The 21,497-nt window shown below is 44.9% G+C and overlaps 1 protein-coding gene across 2 annotated transcripts in view; it reads right to left on the bottom strand.

Annotated features, from left to right (window-relative positions):
- RNASEH2A (ribonuclease H2 subunit A) overlaps positions 1 to 21,497 on the bottom strand; it is a 222,502-nt gene that overhangs the window by 89,397 nt on the left and 111,608 nt on the right. For both annotated transcript variants that reach the window (XM_069604132.1, XM_069604130.1), the window contains exon 7: positions 12,971 to 13,094. In XM_069604132.1, the coding sequence (XP_069460233.1) occupies positions 12,971 to 13,094 (124 nt within the window). The remainder of the gene's footprint in view (positions 1 to 12,970; positions 13,095 to 21,497) is intronic.

Genomic DNA, 21,497 nt, shown 5'->3' with positions numbered 1-21,497 from the left:
GAAGAGGTGGGAAACAGGAAAGCTAGCAAATAACTAGAGTAAGGCAACAAGGCACAAGTGTGCTGAGGCTTCCATGGAGGTCACACAGATTCTGGAAGCGCCCCCCAATGACAGCTGCACAAAAACACCTCCAAGATGCTCTTCACTCCTTGCTCATCCGGAGTACGACAACAACGGGGGAGGTCCAGAGCATTGCACTGCCTTCCTGCTCGATACTGCCAGGAAAGAATCCTATGCCTTTCATGTCCTAGCCCACCCACTCTCCAAACAAGCATCGGCAATGCCAACAGTGTGGGCTTTTGTGTAGGCATGGGTAAGGTACTACTGTAGTGGTATTCATTGGCCATCGATGGTAGCAGCTGCAAAATGGTGCGAGTACCTGGGCATATAATAGCCATAGCCTGGTAAAATCCATAAAAAAACACGAGCCAAAACTTTTGGCTTTGCCAATGCTTGTTTTTAACAGGACTTCAGTGAAGGACACGCATTGGGTTTATAAAGCGAGTGGCTGAAGACAGACCTGGGTGATATTTTATTAGACCGACACATATTTACAGGTCCCAATAAGGCATTTGGCAGGTACTTTCAGGACACAGTTTGATGGTAAGGCTGGTTAAAACTGGCTCAAAGAGATCCCAGGATGATGCGTTTCTGTCGGGATTGGCAGGACGGCCATAGGGATTAAATCTGCCATGGGCTGTCAATGGGTGACTAAATAATCAAACAACACCTACAAGTGTACATCCAATCGTTGTACTCGAATCTAATAGTTTCGGTGCTACCTAATAGCCACAACTAAAAATGGGAATGTAATGAACGAAAAGCACGAACCATCAAGGCACGCAAGATGAAAGAGTTCAAAGACCCCCAACAGTCCATGCACCAGAGGCCGGCCTCGGGAAATGGAAAGCCCCGCTTGGACTGCAAGTCTAAGGCCCATGGCAGTGAGCAGAGGCGGCGAATGCGGATCTAAAAACATTCCAAACGCATCTGAACCAGAGTTCTTATTCTAACCCAGCCCTTAAACGTTTCTGGGTAAAAACTTTGCCCCCAAGTAGCAAGACGCTTTAATATGAATAAACACAAATAGGTAAGGCAGATTTAGAAATTCATGAAGACTGATAAACTTTAGTAAGGAGCACGCCATATTATAAATGAAACCGTAGCATAGTTGGGCACAGCGGAGGGGGCTGGGCGTGCTTAATCCAGAGGTTTGATGGGGCTCCTGGCACGGCCTGGTCACCGCGCAGTTTCGGGCTTGGGCGAGAGAGAGAGCAGTGTGGGAAGTGCAACCAAGGCCGGTACAAGAGATGGAAGGGGCACGTCTTGGAGGGTGGGGGCGGGGTGGCTTTTTCTGTGAAGCCTTCCTTGTTCTCACGATGCTTCTGGCCGTAAGTGAAACAAACATGACGGTGGACGACCTCGTCCGAAGAGACGTCTCGTTCCAGGGCGCAGTCGGTGTTACAATAATTATCGCTCTCTTCCCGGCAGGGGAATAGCGACCGAGTCCCCAAGGCCGTGCGCAGGGAGGCAGGAAGCAGGTGCAGTGGCGGACAGTGCAAGGCACCGCACCCTCTGTCCGGAGCTGCCGCAAGTGCACCCATTATTGACCTACAGCACACACCGATTTAAAGAGCGACGTACATGCCGGCCAACATACCATAGCTCTGTCCCGGAGAAACATCTGCTATTCTAGTCCAGTGTGTAACCTGCACCCCAAGACTAACATGTAGCCAGTGCTGGTCATTGGGCCGGCTCTCGGCGGATCCGAGATCCGGCACCAGATGTGTAGCCGGATCTCGGGATCCGGCCAGAGTCAACGCCCAAGCCCATGAACCGCGCTGGAAAAAAGAAAAAGAAAAAAGAAAAGCGTCCGCGACGGCAGCATTTGCCGTTTCCCGCAGCTCTGGCACTGATGTGTAATGCACAATGCTCACTACATGTACAACTGAAAGGAATCGTTGTACATGTAGCGAGCATTGTGCTTTACACACCAGTGTCAGAGCCGCGTAAAAGCCAATGCTGCCCTCGCGGGCGTTTTTTTTTTCTTTTCTTTTTTTCGCACAACAAAATGAGCCAGGGCTCATCAAGGGGGTCTGGCCTAACTGCAGGGGTCCTGCGGGCCCGTTAGGCCACGCCCACCTGACGAGCCCCAGCTCAATGGGCTAATGGCACTCCTGCCAGGCAACCTTTTGTAGTGATCAACACCCTCTCCCCAGCAGCTGGGGAGGGGCAGCGTCACCATTAAGGCTGAAAGGGTGAGGCCGCTGGAAGCTGAGGCCGTTTCCTGAAGACTAAAACTCCACGAGTTTAAGTCTCCAGGAAAACAGCCTCAGCTTCCAGCGGCCTCACGTTTCTCTCCACAATGGTGGCACCGGCCCACGGGCATCTCCTGGTTAAAGGGATGCCTCGCAGGTGAGGCGCCACCATTATGGCTGAAAGGCATTTTTTTCTGGAGCCTGTAGCTTTCGCACACGAGCGAGAGCTTCAGGCTTCAGAAAAAAATCCTTTTCGTGTAGTGGCCGGGGCTGGCAGGGGAGATTAGTGGGCCCCACCTCAAAGGAAATTTCGGAGCATGCCGGGGCTGAGCCCCGGCATGCCCCGTCCCACTTAAAGCCCTGGCCGCCGGTAAAAGGCAATGTTACCGTTGTGGGCACTTATTTTTCTCTCTTTTTTTTTTAAAGTATTTATTTGATCGGATGGTCACTACCAACCCCGCCCCCTCTAGACCACACCCCCTGTGCCCCCCCCCCCCCCCCCCCCAAGTCCTCCCCCACCGCATTTTTTCCATTTCCACCACTGCATGTAGCACACTCTGCTATCCCAGTACTCGCACCCACACACCAGCTCTTCAGTGAATCTCAATCCTGGGGGGTGAATGCGTGTCTGCAGCCCAGGGGCATTGAGGCGCTGTTACTTGCATGAGCTGTTACAGGCATGGTATCAGTAAATGGCATAATACAGATAGGTGCAAGCATGGTTATCATATATGTATGCTATATGTGAGCAGTGTGAGAAGTTGCCATGGCTTGCAAGTATTTTTCAGCTGTTTGTTGCATTTATGCTTTATGGTGTGGTATGTTGAAGTTAGGGGTTGTGTGTTATACACCACTGTATTAGCTTTTTATTATTTTTTTTAACTATGGATGTTTGGCGTTTAATTTGTCTTTATGGACATTAATTTTGAAAGGTTTGACATTTGTATTTCGAATTTATAATTTCCTTTTTTTCATGCATAAAAACGAGGTCTTGCTGTTTCACTATTTTAGGGTGCACATCTGCGTGTCAGCATCTTGTGCCTGCCTGCATCTGTGTATGTCAGTGCCTGAGACGGCCAGGCAGTACGGCGCTTCCGTCAGCGTATGCGCATGCGCAAATCCAGCCTGTTCATTTAGCTGAAACAAGCACCCCTTTCCTAAGTGCAAACACCCACTCTGAGCACATGCCTCCCTTTCCCTCTCCAAGCACATGCCCCACTCCGATAGTGAGCGCGCCTCTGAGTATTTCGTATGTCATTTATATAGTGCCCTATGCCAAGGCCCTGGGTAGGAGTATGCACTCCCAAGCTCACGCGCCACTCTGACAATGCACGAGTACCACTTTAAGCATGCACTCTTCAGAGCATTTTGCTCAGCGTGCCACCCCCCCCACTCAGAGTACGATTGCATCGGAGCAAGTGGGAGCATGCGTGTGTGTCTCATCCATGGTGGTGGGGGGATGTGCATCTGTTTTTACATGTGTGTTTCTTTGCGTCTCCTTCGCGAGGGTGTGCTGTCTGCATGTCCTGCACGAGGGTGCGTGTGCGTGCGTGCGCGTCCCCTCCATGAGGGTCTGCGAGTGGGGGGTGGTGGCTGTGGCCAAGTCTCCTCCCAGGGTACGAGAGAGGCCTCCCCGAGGGAGAAGCGTGTTATGTCATTGTGATTTATATCGCGCACTGCTGCCATTTTCAGGGTTTCCAGGCTCTTTAAGGAGCTGAAAGGGCAGGGGGTTGGGAGGGGTTAGTTAGTGGGATTGAGAGGGGAAAGGGCAAGAGAGCTTTGATGTGCTATTGGTAGCTTCCATTCGGAAAAAATACTGTGTGCTGCTTTTTTAGTTGGTCGACGTTGTGGTGTTTGGTGCATGGTTGTATATGGGTGGTTTGTGTGCGTTTGGTTTAGTGTCCTGTTGAGTATTGCGGAGTGTCTGTATAGTTTCTGCAGTTTGTTTCTTTGCGGCAGAGGTATGTGTCTGGTTTGTTCAGTGTTGGGTATGCAGAGAGTTTTTAGTAGGGTTAGTCGGCAGTCATTCTCCTTTCCTGCAGGTTAGGTTGGTCCATCAATGCAATTATTCTATGGTGATTTGCAGCAGGATGCTTCATTTCTTTGAGTGGTCCTGTTTCGGGTTATCAGGTTTTCATTGTTTTTCTTGTGTTGCTTTGGCTCTTGCCCTTCGATGATGTTTCCTCTTTAGCTTGGTGAGTTAAAGAGCCATGTTTTTGACCATTTTCTGAACTTAAGGTGATCTTCTGTTTTCATTTCCTTTGGGAGAGAGTTCGAAAGTCTCACCACTATGCAGGGGAATGCTGACGGGTCACCCCCAACTCCCGAAATGTACACTACGCGTATTGTTTCTGTTTGAGGCGAATGTTGTTGCTGGACCTTAATGTCAAATTTGATTTGTAGACTAGTATTTTTCTCTGAATTAATTCTGCTCCTTGGCCATGGTTTGCTTGTGCGTTATGTAGAGTGTTTTGAAAGAAAATATAGTTTTTGACAGTAGCCAATGTAGTGTTCTCTGTGCTGGTGTGATGTGTTCTCTTGGCGAGTCTGAGGAGCAGTCTTGCTCCTGCGTTCTGTATTCGTTGTAGTTTTTTCATAAGGTATTCTGGCATTTCAAGATAGATGGTGTTGGCATAGTCTATTCTTGACATGACGGCGAGTGTTCTGTGCGAAAAAGGAAAAGTAGTATCCTCTTGATTGTGTGTAGAGGGAACAACCATTTATTTACTACTGCGTTGACTTGCAGTTATAGGGTTAATTATGCAGACCCTCTGCATAATTCACAAGGCTTCTGGGGCTTGGGCCTGCGGTATCTACAACGCTCCCTTCATAAATACTCTCCCACTAGGGTCTCTGCTCGTCGTTCTCCAACTCTCTGCGGGTGAACCGTTTTTCCGAACAGAGATTTGGGAGTAGATCTATATCCGCTGTAGGTGCCTCCCTCTGGAACAGCCTCTCTGCCTCTCTCAGTCTTAAGCCGGAGCTCCTTAAGTTCCGGAAACTCCTCAAGACCATCCTATTCTCTTCCTCCTTCTCTCTCCCTCTCCCCTGCTAACCTCAGTTATTTTTCTCTCCACGCTCCTCCTCCCCCTAAATCGGTTCAGTTTTTGTGACCGGTTGCTTTGTTCGCTTCCAGAGCCTTACAGGCCCATGCTCCCCCGCCAGTATTTTGCATTTGCCTCCGGGCTGCTGCACTATGTTCAGCATTACTGCACTTTCAGCTTACGCTGCGTGAGCTGGGCAACCTCTCTGCACTTAACCCAGGGCCCTGGTGGACTGGACTCGTTTGTCCCCCCCCCACCACCCACTTCCTCACACCTCCGTCTGTACACATGCATGAGCTAAATGTACTATAACTAGTTAGTTCGTCTGTCCTGACCTCCTCGCTCCCTAGCACGGTCGCTACTGTAACACTTCATGCACTTGCACTAGGAGAAATGCCATCAGGCCTAGTATGCTAGTTTTTCTGTTAGATAAGTCGTAAACTTCAAGGCCTAAGAGTGATTACTGTATTCCCTTGTTCCCTTCCCACCTTGAAGCACTCCACCTGTGTATAAGCGATGTACATATAAACAATTACAATTCGTTGTCCATTAATATTCAGAGATTTTTGACCACGTTGAAGGTTCGGTAGGCCGTGGAACGTGGTGATGGTTCGACAAGTCATTGGGCGTGACCATGATTTCGGTCTGTTTCTGTTTGCAGAGGGTGGGGGGAAATTTGTGTGTGTCTGCATCTCCTCCCCGAGCAAGGACGCTCGCATGTGTCTGTGCCTCAATCTCCTCACAGAGGGTGCACATGTGTTAGTCTCCTCCGGGGGGCGGGGGTCTCTCTTTCTCTCGCTCACACACAATATCAGATCAGCCAATCACTGATGGACTAGGCAATCGGGTGACAAGAGCGTGTGCCATCGCTTCTTAACTTCCTGGGAGCATCCAGCCAGGGGCGTCCCAGTTAATGGCGGAACAGGGAAGGGTGAAGACCAGCCCTTGACCAGCCTCTTAACCTATGAGCCTTTGCCAATCTCCCTGTTGCAGCTGCGAGTACCCGAAGCCTCCCAATTACTGTGCTGTCTCTCCAAACTGTGCTACTAAACAACAATACATTGACTCCAGCTTCTCCTACTCAAACCCCTCCCTACGCTTTGTCCAATCACGCTACAACTTCCTCGTTTCCTAGCTCGAATATATAAAACTCACAACTTGAAACTCTCACTACTCAATTTCTCCTTCACCTCTGTCCGACAAACAAAGCCGACGAGATAACCATACGTCCCCCAACACCTATCCACTCGCCTCTCTTCCTCTGAGACTCTTCTGTACTCTTCCTTACCTCATCAATTGAGCATTGCACTCTGGAATGCTCAGTCTGTTTGCAACAAAAAGTTCTTTAGCACTGACTACTTTCACTCCAAATCTCCTCCCCTAGACTACCTTGCTATCACTGAAATCTGTATTTCTCCATCTGTCACTGCCACTCTGGCGGCCCTACACGACTCCAAACTATCCTTTGTTCACTCTCCTCGACTGACTTGCAGAGGTGGAGGCTTCAGAGACCTACTCTCTTCCTACCTCAATACCTCATTAATCTCCAATGCCACGTCCTCTTCTACCTGTTGAATTCACCATCTCTGCTATTGCTCTGCCTCACTCGGTTCACATCATCTCCATCCATCGCCCTCCTGATCCCACTGGACCATTCTTTGATGACCATGGGCAACTACTTTTCCCTTTCCACTAAACATCACCTTCAGTGACTTTAACCTTCCCTCTCCAACTACTTCTTAGAAATCAGAACTTCAGTCTTGTCTTAGTGACCACACTCTCCACTCTGTCCATAACCCACCTACCCACACAGGGGGCAACTAATTAATCTCCACCTCTTTCTCAGCCACTAATCTTTCACACCATCCATATCTGAGTACTCAATTGTTTCCACCACCATCTCCTTTCCACCCGCTGGCCTTTCCTCACAACCTGCTTCAACTATTGCTATGAGGAAATGTAAACCTTCTGCCAGTCCCACCTTTCTCTCCGACCTACACTTCTCGCTCTCCTCATTCACACCAGATACCTCTTCCACCAACACTGCCTTCTACATCCCTACAATATGTGATTTTAATGAATGAAATAACGAAACTTTAACAACGAATATATATTGAATTATTTTATTTTATTTGGGGGTCTCCCATACCCCCTCATTTTCCCCCATGTTTTTAAACCAACTCCAACCCCTCCCCAAGTTTTGTTTAATTTGATATTTCTTCGTTGTTAATGCATTCTCTGCTTTTAGTCATTATAAATACTGGATACCCTACTATATGACTCATTCACCTCTCACTTAACACTGCTTACTTTCAACCCTAAGTCTCAGCATCCTCAATCATGGGTCACCCCATTCATAAGCTCTCTCTGCACAGACGAGCTTTCACTGCTGTGCAAAATGGAGGCGTACCCACTAGCACGAGTATCTGCAACTCTACCGCTCTGCCTTGATCTCAAGTCCACTCTTGATAGAGCTAAACAGGAATTTTACCCAACCCTCATCGACACTCCCTCCAACGATCAGCCCTACAGATAAGGGGTGTATTGGCCACGTTTACTCCCTAAAAATAGGGAGATAGTCCCCACAAAATAAAAATGGGGAGTAAGAATACTCCCAACAAAAATAGAAAATAAGCACATATGAGCTCATCTCCCCGTTTTCATCCACACAGCTTCAAAGATGGGTTTGGAGCAGTAGTACACAGTGCCAGAGGAAGAAACTACAATTATTACTGCTTAATCCAAGTGGTAAAAATGTACCTTTTAATGTGCATAAATAACTAGGTGGCAAAAAGTGATTATGCAAATATTACTGCTTTACAGTAAAACATTTTTATTTGCTTATTAAATACTCCCATTCGGAATGGCACTGATGTTTTTACTCCCTTAAAAACCTAGGGTGTAAAATTTTCCCACTGCAAAATCTTATCTAGAACACAATACTCACCGGCTACAGGGCACCCTAAACTCACTCCTCCCCTAAGTCTGTCCGTCATCTCCACTCACGGCTAACGACCTAGCTGAATACTTTGCTACAAAAATTACCAAAATTAGAGCCTTTCCCTGACCTTACTCACACTCCCTCCTCCTGCATTTTACACTCCGCCTACTCCACCTTCCTCCTCCATCTCCTACTTTAGTCACACTTATACGGATGACGTGCTATCTCAACTGATGAAGGCTAACCCCTCTTGTACCCCATCAGACCCTCTCGGGTCTCAGCAAGTCAAGCCTATTGCCCCTATAGTGGCCTCTCACCTCACTTAACTATTCAACCTGTCCTTTGACTCTGCTTGCTTTCCACCAGTTTTCAAAACAGTCACCGTCATCCCTCTCCTAAAGAAGCAAGGGGCTGACCCGAACCTACCGGCTAACCTTCGCCCTGTGTCTCTCCTTCTGCACTACTCTAAAGTGCTTGAAAGGGTTGTGTTCAACCGTCTTACCAATTTCTTAGACATCCACAACCTTTCGAGACCCCCTACAAGCACATTTCTGCTCCGGTCACTCCAGGGAAACTATCCTCATGAATGTGTCCAACTTCACTGCCTCTGCTAAGCACTCAAACCTATCCTCTATCCTAATTCTCCGTCTGCTGCCTTTGACACGGGTTATCACTGATCTCCTTAATACTCTTTCTTCTTGGTATTCGCAATCGAGCACTTGCCTGTACTGAATCCTACCTTGCAACTCGCCGATTATCTGTCTCCTGCAACAACACCTCTCAACTCACTCCTCTAACTATTTGTGTTCACAAGTCTCTGTCTTGGGTCCGCTGCTCTTTACACTCTACACTTCTGCTCTTGGGGCACTAATCTCCTCCTTTGGGTTCTCGTACCAACTTTTTTTGGACGACACCCAATTCTTCTTCTCTGTTTCTGAATCCTGAACTCTCATCTGATCTCTATCAAAATTTCAAACTGTCTCTCTGCCGTTAAACTTTGGATGGCTTTGCACTCTCTGATGTTAAACTCTACCAAAACAGAGGTACTCTTCTTCCCTGCCAAAAGCTCTCCCTCATCACTTCCTCTACCTATCCAGCTCCCACCTGACACTCTCCCCTACTCTTCTTCAACTAGAAACCTCAGCATCATCTATGACACTTCACACCTTTTCTGCTTTCATCTCCAAAACTGGAACAGCAGCTCGCCTCAACCGCCTACATACTAGGAAAATCAGGCATCTCCTTCCTTTCAACATCACCAATAATGTCTTAACCACTCTTGTCTTCTCTTTAACTGGACTATTGTGCCAGCATCCTCTTTGGTCTCCCCAATTATGCTTTCTGTCCTCTTGACATGATCATTAACTTTACTACCAGGACTCTCTTTGAACTCTCACCTCATACCTACTTCCCTGTACCGTTAACAGGCCTATAATGCAAAACAGGGCCAGATTAAAAAGGTCTCCTCCTGGTTCACAAATCTATCCATGGTAAGGACCCACTGTATCTATCCTCATCTATTCAACTCTACAAGCCTTCTCGTAATCTCTGCTCTGTCTCCTCGACTACCCTTGTGGCTCCTCGCACTCCCTGCGCTTCCTCTCGCTTTCGCTCTCTCGCTCTTCTTGCGCCACTTGTATGGAATTATCTTCCAGTCCACACAGATATGTTTAAAACAAAACTAAAAGCCTACCTTCTCACTTCTGAGTTAACCTACCTCTAATGTGCCTGCTGGCTAACAGTTTTCCCTTGCCTCCAACCTGCCTCCGTCTCACTTCCTCTGCCCAAAGTAGCACTTCACCCATCATGGTCACGTCCCGAGCACAGCTGGCTGTACCGCCTACCTGCACTTAAAAATGGTCAATGTTGGTTGTCCTTAGTCTATGTATGTCCACTTATGTATTGTCCTAGGTGACTGTTCCATTTACTCCCTTCCACAACCTGGTTAGAATGTCACCTGAAAATCACCCCATTGCAAGAAGCTCACTGCTTCCGGTGAAATCTGATTTCTTGTGTATTGTACGTTCTTTTGTGATCAAAAAAGCATTGTTCCTCCTGTATATAAATACATAAAAAATCATACTGGAGACGTTTAGGTTGCAGATTATGAAAGCAGGCCGATCAATGTGTATGTTTAGAGTAACGTATCAAGATCAAAGAGTGAGGTTGCCAGGTGGGCATGAGATAAGGGGGATAAGTGTGGAGTTGGGCGAATGTTCTCGAAGGGTGAGGTCAAGAAGTCAGAAGGGGTGTTCTTGCTTGTGAAATCAGCAGTGCTGCCATTTTGGGGAGGACTTAATGTTGTAAATTCAGTGCGGGGGAGCAACCAGGGTGGGGACTGTCGTGAGGGCTGATCCAGGCACCTGTGATGGCCATCACTGAGTTTAGCGTGAGGAGTCAAAGTAGTCAGTGATAAAGTAGCACAGGGATTGGACTTTCGAGAGGCCCAGGATGAGTTCAGAAGGTGGGGCAGGAGAGAACAATAAATGGTGAAGTGATAGATGTTGGAAGTAGTTGAAGGCAATACGATAAGGATAGATGAGGTTGGTGCGAGTTGATAAGGGCGTTTGGGGGAGAATGAGGAGTGGAGATGGGTAGAGGGAGTAATTAAAAAAGAAAGGACATGTAGGTGGTCAATAGCAGAGGGAAAAAGCAGCGAGGAGGAGCGGGTACATATAGGGGTGAGGGCGATGCTTGGATGCTCAGTATTATAGATGCAATAGTCAGTGGTGAACAGGCAAATATTAAGGTGAAATCGTACGCCAGTGTCCAGTCACACTCAGATTTGAGTCAACGTTTGAAGGTGCTTTTGTGGTGGTGGGGGCGGGGAAAAGAACAGAAAAATTGATGTTTTGACCCATTAGGGCCGCGACATGGCCAAATATACTTGCACTTGGAGCCGTTGTCCTCTGCTGTGGACACCAGCGATTGGACGGCTGATGATTAGAATAATGAGTGGCTCACATGAACAACATGATTAGTCAGGATGCAGCCTCAGTCTGCTCTGGAATCAAGCAGGATTTTCATTGCCAAGATTGCTGGAGTCTAAGGAGCCAAGTGGGTGAGAGGTTTGTGGAAAGACTTTCAGCTGAACTTCACAAAGGATCACCGTCACGTGACTAACTCACCCAAAGAGGGAGCAGCCTGACTGTGACCGGTCCCTTATGTAGAAGTGACAAGCACAATGCAAAACGTTATGTGCCACAGGACAATTCCTTCCGAAAAGCAAATTGCAATCCGTCAGTTTAGATATGAAAACATGCTTAGTGACTAAGCAGAGACTTAACACGAGTGGCTTTCCAGATACTGGGAAGGTTGAAGGAAGGCCAGCGATGGTCAGTGTTTGGGGATAGTGAGAAACGCAGAGTAAATGGGAGCACTAGGTCTGCATACGTGAAACTCCTTTGGGTGAAACAGGAAGTACAATTGTTTGACTGCCTTGCATCCCGTACTTTCCATTTCTTGTCTCTTAGATGCAGTTTTGGGGTAAAGTAGGTCAGAGCCCTCAGCAGCACCACTGCATGTGTGCTATTAAAGGTGAAGCCACAACTCCTATTTTATGCGGAAAGGCGTGCCTTCAAGGAGATTCACTCTGGCAGGAAGTCAACAGTTATGTTAAGTCCCATCTACACAATTCTCCTCTTAAAACAATGTGAGGGTATGCCTGGTCAAAGAACAACCACAAAACCCATCAAACGCGAAGACGTCCCTGCCACGCCTAGGAGAACCACTCTAAAATGAGGCGTTTTGATGTCACAACACACCACATAACACAACCTAACTCGATCTCAAGTTGTCATGTGCAAGCTAGTCCTGGACATATACACGGAAAACATCCCAGAGGAAAGAGCTGTTTTCACAGGATTTGAAATATCAGCTTTTCAATCCTGGACTTGACAAGAAGCTACCACTGCCCAGGAGACTGCTTGAGATCTCCGGACTGGTTCACCTACTCATACCAGCAATAGGAGACGGCGCAAGACCTCTAAAGAGGTTCAGAGGCAGGGGGAGAAGACGATAAGGGGGGGGGGGGGGAGATCTGGAAATTAAACTTTGAATTCAGTCTGAAGTTGAAGTTAGATACATGACTCCCCAATTCCCTTCCATGTCTCCTACTTCAAGTATTGCCCTAAATGGCACAGCTGAGAGCTTTCATCTGTAGAGGTGAGAGATGTGAAGAGAATATCTTTGAGAAGGTTGGGGAGGAGAGGGTTAGTGATGCGGTGTAACTGGTCTTCAGAATGTCATCCAGATCTCCCGCTATCCTATTGTTCTGGTCGGCAAATGCGCATTGTCATATATGGCATAAAATGGCATAGGTGCCACAGCCACTATCTGCCTGGAGCCACCACCTTTTATGGCACCATGCACTGCCACTTCAGAACCTGCCTGGCCAGGGCACAGTTGCCTCTCTAGAGCAACATTGCTGAGAAGCTGTAGGGAGGTTTCCATGGCTAGCCAATAAGAAACACCCACTGAAGCCCCAAGTGCAAAGCCCACTGGGGCCCCAGTGACAGGCTATGGGAAAATCCCCACAAGAAAACAATGTACTTCAGGATTCACAGTTATGCAGTGTATGACACCAGAGGCAGTAATGAAATCTGGCTTCTTGTCATTAGTAAAAATAAAGCCTTTTGCCTATAAAGACCTATGCCATGCCCTTAACCTTTCTCCCTTTGGGAGACATCCATCCACACCTGGGGGTGAAAATGAGGGCAATTACTTACCAGTGCACAGGAACTGCCCTGTTGTCAAGTATAGTCTGTGCCGTACTCCAGCTGAAGCGCACAAACTGAGGATAGCCAAACACTGGATCCAGGACCTTTGCTAGCCAATCTTTGGTTTTAGGGTCTGTAAAAAAACAAAGCAACAAACAAAAGGCAATCAAGGGGCGCATCAGAAAGCAAGAATGCCTGGCAGAGATTGCAGCAGAACCAGGCAGGTGCATCTTCATAAACAGATGATAGAATTGTGTATTTTTTCACATTATTTAATTGTTTCAAACCCCATTCTAGAGAATTACTGAAGGTCTCATGGTTTTGTTAAGCTCATTTAACGCCCTTTCTTGGGACAGTACTTATGGTTACTAGTTGTGCAGATTATTTATAGGCGATGTGGCGCATAAGTCTGCCTACAGGGGATATAGTGCATTTAAAAGCTGAATTGTCCGATAGACTGCATGTCATCAGTTGCTTCCACACAGTCTAGCACCTCAGCGGGGAGCCGAGTAGCTTGCAGCAGATTCCCTCGGATGGTCACCGTCATTGCGCGGGCCTGCCGCCTGCCCTGATTTATTCAGGGTCACGCCACCACCACTTATCCCCCTTCTCCTTATGAAACACTTGTGTACGAGCGCGATATAAATAAAATATCATATCCTTCTCCTCCTCCTCCTCCTCCTCTTCCTCCTCCTCCTCCTCTCAGGACGTCTGGTATACGGACCATGAAGCAGTTTTCTTGCTTCCCAGTAAGCTTGGAAATTGCAGGTTCTGCGTCACGCAATTGCTCCACCTCTTCCCAGGCTCATGTCAGCAGGGCACCTCCCCTCCTTGGAGACACACTGCTATCCACGTTCCCTTGCTCTATAGGATCAGTGTTCTCCTCCCTATCCACTCATCTCTGTGTAATGGTTACATTTCTTTAAAGAGACAATTCTATTATTTCTCCTGAAGAATAGCATCCCTCAGCCTCTACTTCGAACCAGTCTTGGTACTGGGTAAGACTTGGTAGTCCAATGTATGCCATGGTGTTTGCTGCCGAAGGGAGTTTCTCACAGGAACCGGAGTCTATGTTCCTAAATGTGGAGGCTCTCCCGGAGAGGTCCCAATTGCCTCGTCTTCTAGGCACTGAATGTCTCTGCATTTAACCCTAAACGTGCAGTTTCTGACATCATTTACTGGTATCCAGTGAAAATGTTGCCAGCAAAAACAGTCATTGAAAATAGTCACATTAAAAATACCTCTGCAGTGAAAGAGTAGCCAAGAAAAATGTAATAACAAATGCAGCTGAAAAGTAGCTAAAATGTAGTAGGGTAATTTTCAGGGTTAAGTGGGTGGGGGTAGTGGGCTTGCGATGGCCTGGTTTAGGATTAGGGTAGGAGTTATGGTCTGGGTGATTGCTGCAGGGCTGGTGATGGGAGTTGGTTAGTCATTAGGATAGATTAAGTGCCAGTGTACGTGTTAGGGTAGGGGTTATGGTAAAGCTAGGACTAAGAGTAAGGCTTTGGGTAAGTGTTAAAGAAAGGGATAGGGAAATTGGGGAGAGATGGCGATGTTGGTGTAGGATAAACCTAGAGGTTAAGGTGGAGTATACATTGGGGCAAGTGTTGGAGTTGCAGTTAGGGAAAGGATATTAGAATTAGAGCAAGGGTTTGGGTTAGGGTAAGGGTGAGCTCTTGATGAGGTTGGGTTTAGGTTCACTTTTAATTTTCCTTTAATTTTGCATTAAGTAAAATGCACAGAAAATTCTTTAGATCACTGAAGGGTTAGTGCTCTGTATGGGTTCAGGGTAGAAATTAGAGTTAGGGGAAGGCTTAGAAATAGAGTAAGGGTGATTTTGCAAGGATTTATTAAAGGTTTGGGTCATTGTTAGGGTTACAGCTATGTACTGTTGTGCATTTAAAAATAGCTTTTTGGCGACCTTATATAAAACTGTCACCATTTTAACACTTCTGATTCATTGTATTGAATGACTACATTTATAAAAATGACTTTTTGCTGGCTACATTTTCCTGGGGATATTTTCACATAGAAATGCATATACTATGTGCTGCCTGCACTGCTCAAAAAATTCACTATATAACAGATAACTTAATGGATAATCTTGCAGGGAACTAAGTTCTAAATCACGTAGGTGCGCTTTTACAGGCAGACCACGGTCGCATTTTTGCCCAATGGTATCTGAATTAGAACCTATGAACGTCACTTTTTAAAATCGTCTTTTAAGTATTTTCTTGTTAAAATTAATATATGATGTTACAAAGCCAGAAAAGAAACAAATCTCCTTATTAGCCCACCAGCCTTCCAAGAAGAGGAGAGGTTTGTGCGTTTCATAATCTCACCATTATAGTTTTAGGTCTTGGAATGTATGCAATATCACAGAGCGCTGCGTAGCGCCTGCAAGGTGGCGGCAGGCTAACGACAGATGACTAAATCTGAAAGACCTGAGAAAAATGTGTAGTTTCTATTGGCAATAGAAACTCCCGTCTCCTGCACACAATTCAAGAGTGGAAAGAACATTTTCCAAACAAATCTCAATATTTTCAGTAATTTCAAATATTCGATATATCACTCTTTCAAGAAATCATTTCGCCACAATCAACGTAAACAAACATTGAAAGTAAAGTTCAATCAACAAATTTTCACCTTGAAGGTATTAGTTTTTTTACTAAAGATATTTATTAAAATTGTACAAAATAATATTCTTTTTTCTTTTGAGTTCAATTCACTCAAACCATTGTAATTCAACAAATAACCAAAAGTAATTTCTTTCAACAAAAGTCCGAAGAATTGATACGAATTTCTAACAGATTCAAGGGAGTCAAGACTGTTCAAAAAAATAGGTTTCTAAAGTAAATATCTACACAAATTTCTAAAAAAGGGGGATAGTAATGAGCTCAGCGCATTTCGAGAGATTTGCCTCTCTTCTTCAGGAGCAATGACTTACTGCTAACTAGTACAGTAGTCACTCATTTCTACAATTGTTCATAATAATTTCAAAATGATACTTGAATGTGGAATGAGAACAACATCCCCCTTTTTTTTGATAGTGAGTATACCCTCAGGATTTTTCAGTGGCAACTATTCCATTGTGAGATGATGGAAACGGCGTCTTTTCGCAGTTCCCAATTCGTTTATAATTATCTGTGAATAATATATGTATTATTGATTTGATGAGGCAATGAAAAGTTGTCTTTAGCTCTAAATAATGCAGAGGTGTACCTGTGTATTCCTCTACTCTCCGTTTAATGGTGAAAAAGCTTCTTCCAAATTTCACATTTCCAATCAAGTTTTCAGTATGGAATCTTGGCATGGTTTGAGCTTGACACAGAGTCCCATTCAGGGTAGATGGAAGTATGTTGTGGTCAATTCAAGTTTCCTCCCTGTGTATTAACAATTGTTCGAGTTAGCGCACTATATGGCATTTTCATGTAGTGATTTTCATTTTATAGTTAACATCACGTTTTTACCTGCAACGGTGACTGTTTGCAGCCGCGTACGTTTCTTTCCTCTGTGCTGTTTCCTATCGTGTTGCTGGGTCGCTGTGAATGTATCTACCTAATCAAAATGTTGTCTGTTAGTGCTATATTGAGCGTGTTACATAATCAAGTCAACGCTGTGCTCAGCATGTTCATTATTCGAGTTGTTACCCCAGTAAGAAAGATTTCAACTGTACCTGAGTTAAGTGCTCTGCCGTTCTTGAGCTTGTTTCTCCTCCTTCCTGCTCACTCAGTCAACCAGTTACCTAGCAACTAGACCCTATATTATCATGTGATCTAGTCAACCGACTCTTAGGAATTATGGGAATCTTAGTTTGAATTACGCTTTATGCCCAATATCCGATCCCTCCTTCTATTGTAACGCTTACATGTGAACTCTGCGGGGACGCCCTTGAAAACTCTCTGGAACTTCTGACAAGAAGCAATTTCTGTAGCAATGACAAGAGAACAAATTCCCTTCTTAACTACTGCTCTCCCTCTGAAAACCTCACACCCTTGGGTGACTGAAGTAACACTAACGATAAAATCTCACCTTAATGTTTAATTGTGTGAGCTCTCCATCCTGCGTCACACAGGGGCGCATGTCCTGAAGAGTGGAGACGAAGGAGAGAACAAACAATAGGGCACTCTATAATAATATGACTGATGTGGAACCTAGCTGAACGGGGATTATAACAAAATAATCAAATGGTGCCTAATATACGAAGCGGCTGGTAGCAGCAATAATTTCTAACATGTATTAGCGATTGGAATGGAGAGTAAGACTCTAATAATCACTATCTCACTAAATACCTAAACTAAATATAGATAAGAAAAAAGGTCATGAATAAACCGAACAATGTGTGACAAGACCTAAGCAGAAGGAAACGTTATTCAAGGCGTGCGCGAAGCAACGATAATGCGCACACTACGGGCAATGCAAATGAAAATGTAATTATTGAATAACCAACAACCTCTGTGACAATAGATACAACCTCACACGAGTGCCACCCAAAATCATCTAAAAACACTCGAAACAGTACTTGTGTGAGGAACAGCAATTTTCAGTCAGAACCTCTAAGGAGGGACAAGGGGCGAGTGACAGGAAAAATAAAATAACCGTAAACGGGACAGGGTGTTATACATGGAAGGGAAGAATAATAACAGATAAGGGCAAGACTTCGGAGACTGAGAAAAAGGCAAGGGGCTAAAACAGGAAGGGCTAAATGCTGTGACTGGAATTCTGCGACGACCGCGGTAAGCGTCCGTACTGCAGGGCAGTCAGCAACGCGAAGCGCGAGTCCCCTCAGGAAATGACTATTTATAACAGAGATTGGTCAAGGACTAGACTAGTAATGTTTGCTTTCTCAATGGCACAACCTGGCGGCCATTGAGGGAAATGAACTTCCATTACTTTCAGTATAAATCTGACTAAACAGCAGGACCTCTCAATACCTTTAACAAGGTTTAACCTAAGGACCCATAGACTTAATTTGGAAACTGGCTGGTGATCATGACATCTATTCACAATGTAGTAGAGTGTGATCTCTTCCTATAACGACTGCATTCTGGAGATCGTAGTTACAACTGCATTTACTGCATATGTACAATTTACACAGAAAAGATGGTCGTATCTTAATAAAACAGTTCAATATGAGGCCACTGCTCATGATTCTCATAGTAATTTGCTTGGGTTTAAGTCAATCTCCCCTGTTTTTAACTAGGGACCGATATCTGCATGTTTAGTTCGTGATGTTGCATTTGGGTTATCCACAATTTGAAAAATTTAGATCGTCTTTCCATCAAATCACAATGTAATTTACATTAGTGTTGCTCTTACATTCAATTAAGTTCTTCAACATTGCTTTCTCTGTGATGTAATTTATACCACAGCCTCCATTTTTATGGTAAGGAATGTTCCTGTAAATCGCCTGCTTTTGTCCCTGTGTGGTGATGCTAAGTCAAACTCTCTTCATAGGAATGAACTCAGACTGTATTCATCATTCATTCCTCTGGGTTCCGGAGCATCTAACTTGTGGACCCAGAACATTTCTCTACGTGTTAGTATTTATTTGTTCCAGATTCCCTCCTCTAGCTGGTCTTGTGATTACCTCCAGGATTACAAATTTCAATTGTGAAATTGTATGGTGTTGCTCTTTAAAGTGTCTTGCAACAGGTGATTTTATATTTCCAGTCCTGATGTTCGATTTGTGTTCTGAGATGCTATCTTTTGCACGTCTAATGGTTTGTCCAACGTAATATTTGCCACAAGGACACATTAGTCCATATATTACACATTTGTTCTCGCATGTTGCATAATGTTGTAGGGTGATTTTTTGTCCTGTGTATGGATGCCTGATTGTCGGACCTTTTAGCACGTTGTTGCATTGACTGCAATTCAGCTAAGGGAAGGTTCCCTTTTTTTGTTTTCCAAGAAATCGTTGTTGCACCGTGTTGACTCTTTCAGCTTTTACTAGAGAGTCTCTTAAATTCTTTCCTCTGGTATATGCCATTAGTGGTGGTTTTGGGAAAAGTCCACAGAGTTGTGGATCTAACCTTGTGATTTTCCAGTTCTTCTGTAATGTCCTTTTGATATGTGCACTCTTCGTAGAGTATTTTGTTAAATAAATCAGTGGAGGATTGTCTCTATCTTCTTTCCGTTGTTGTATTAAAAAAGTTCAGTTCTTTTCTTCAGTCGACATTTCTCTTTAGCTTGGGATAAGATGGTTTCTGGAAAACCCCTTTCTTCAAATATTGGGATTTGTTCCTTCTCCATGTCCTCATATCTTCTTTAGAAATTATTCGTTTGATTCTTTGAAATTGGCTGTGGTAAATTCTTTTTCAGGTGGTGTGGGTGGTGACTTGTAAAGAACAAGTCAATATTGAGATTTGTTTGGAAATTTTCTTTCCACTCTTGAGTGGTGTGCAGGGGACGGGAGTTTCTATTACCAATAGGAACTACACATTTATCTCATGTCTTTCTTGACTTTTTGATACCAGAGTCATTCTTTTCTCCCCGGCACCCAGAAAAAACTGATTTGTATAAGGGTCAATAGACTAGAAAAAACAAAAAATACTTAAAGTATTGTACATAGAAAATACACATAAAATAGGGTGTGCTTTCCCTACTTTCTTCTTTTTTGCTAAATCTGCATGTCCTATTGCGGCGCGGGCCACCAATGCCTGCATGCACAAGTGTTGAGAATGCGGAAACGTGGCCAAAACATGGTAGTAGTTGTGTCCATCGGAGAATGCCATCCTCTCATTTTCTTATGTATAGCATTAGTTTCTGGCTACACTCAGTGCTGCTTTCTGACACTTACAGACCAAAACGAAAAATGTTATGGAATGGAAAGGTGCAGCAGTCTTGGCATTGGTTTATCCAAAATTATGTTTTCTTCTTTCAAAAAGGTATGATTTTATAGCAAATAAGATTAACAGTAAACTATTTACATAAGTTAATTATACAAGAACACAACATGTACATAAAAGCTACAACGTAACCTTACAACCCCCTCCGCCCCATCATAATTCATTAAACACACTCCAAATATCATCATATCCATCTTGCTTGCTGCTTAATTTGAAAGTACACCTTTTTCCTGCTGGAAAGAATTGACAAACTATGTAACCAGTCTTCAACATCAGGCCTAAGATCACTCGTCCAAACTTTCAAGATGGGTTATCGGCCATCACAAGAGCTGTTTAAGCACAAAAGAACTAATCAACAGGCAGATTGATATTAGCAGGGAACAGTTCCAGCGCACAAATCAGCGATGTACCAGGGAGAGAAAGACCCAACACAAGATTAATAAACTGAAGATCATCCCAGAACGATTGAACACAAGTGAAAGGTAGTACCGACCTCCCTTTTACACTTCCAACCAATATTATCCTGACTCAGCTTTTCCACAGAGACCAATACACATAATGAGTTATCTTTGGAGGTGTGAACCTCAGCTCCAAATCCATTTTAAATCTACTAGGTCCCGTGCATATCCGATTACACAAATATCAGAAAACTTAAATCTCAGATCTGAATCACAAGCTGCTCGACCATGTTAAAATCAGAGGGAGTAATACATGTATCAACCAAAATTCTCCATGCACAGCACTTTGGTTGTTTTATAAGGAAGGACCAATGGGGTTCCCTTATCTTCCATCTGTAACGCCCGAGTACGGTGGCTCATGTGGAAAAACATGATTGATGGCAGTTTCAGTGATGAACAAGTTTGACTGGTTCTGCGGCCTCAGAAGCACATTATTTCTGTGGTGTCACTATGGTGTGTGGAGTTCGTAAGCATGGCATCACCACGATAGCTGCCAACAAAGTACACACACTTTCCATTTTAACCATATTTATGGACGGGTTTTAATGTCTATGGTGTTACTGGAGACATTTTCGCCCTGAAATAGTGATCCCACAACGTTAACTCCAATCAGTCAATGGTGAGTGAAAGGGGTCTCAAAAATACATGCAGCTACAGGTCTACAGGATACGCTCAGTGTTGCAATTCCTTCCCCCTCACCCTCCGATGATGAAGGAGCAAGCATTCACTAAAATAAACAACAGAAAATGTGCACTGGGATCAAGCGTATGAGAAGGCAACCGATGCTGCAGGGAATTGCCGGAAGCGTGTTTGCCGGGCACCCACGTCCCAGTTTGGGCGAGAGGGTCGTTTAGCTGCTGCATACAGCAGGAACGAGCACGATTCCACGCAGAAGAAATGCATTGCGATGCAGTTTTTACAAATTAAACAAAATAGCTCAGTTCTTATGCACTAATTAAACACCAATGGATTGGTGTGTTTAGCGTAAAACTTAAATGCAGTCACCATGTGTGGGCTCAAACAGCCAACCTTTTAACAGCCATAAACACCAACCGCTTGTGCCCCAGACAGGGAAAGGCTTTCACAGCCTGGAATCTGCCTCCCACCACCACCTTTTTCCACTTGCCCTGGCAGCGACTGTTAAAAGTGAGTCCTACTTTTATGCTGGTGGCCTGTCAAGTTGTTTTTTCATTTAAAAAGTCACCCCATCTATTGGTGCTTTCTGAT

This window comes from Ambystoma mexicanum, chromosome 3q (assembly GCF_040938575.1).
Source record: "Ambystoma mexicanum isolate Mex_15411 chromosome 3q, UKY_AmexF1_1, whole genome shotgun sequence".
Taxonomy (NCBI): domain Eukaryota; kingdom Metazoa; phylum Chordata; class Amphibia; order Caudata; family Ambystomatidae; genus Ambystoma; species Ambystoma mexicanum.
The sequence above is the reverse complement of the archived record's forward strand: the minus strand, read 5'-3'. Positions and strand labels throughout refer to the sequence as shown.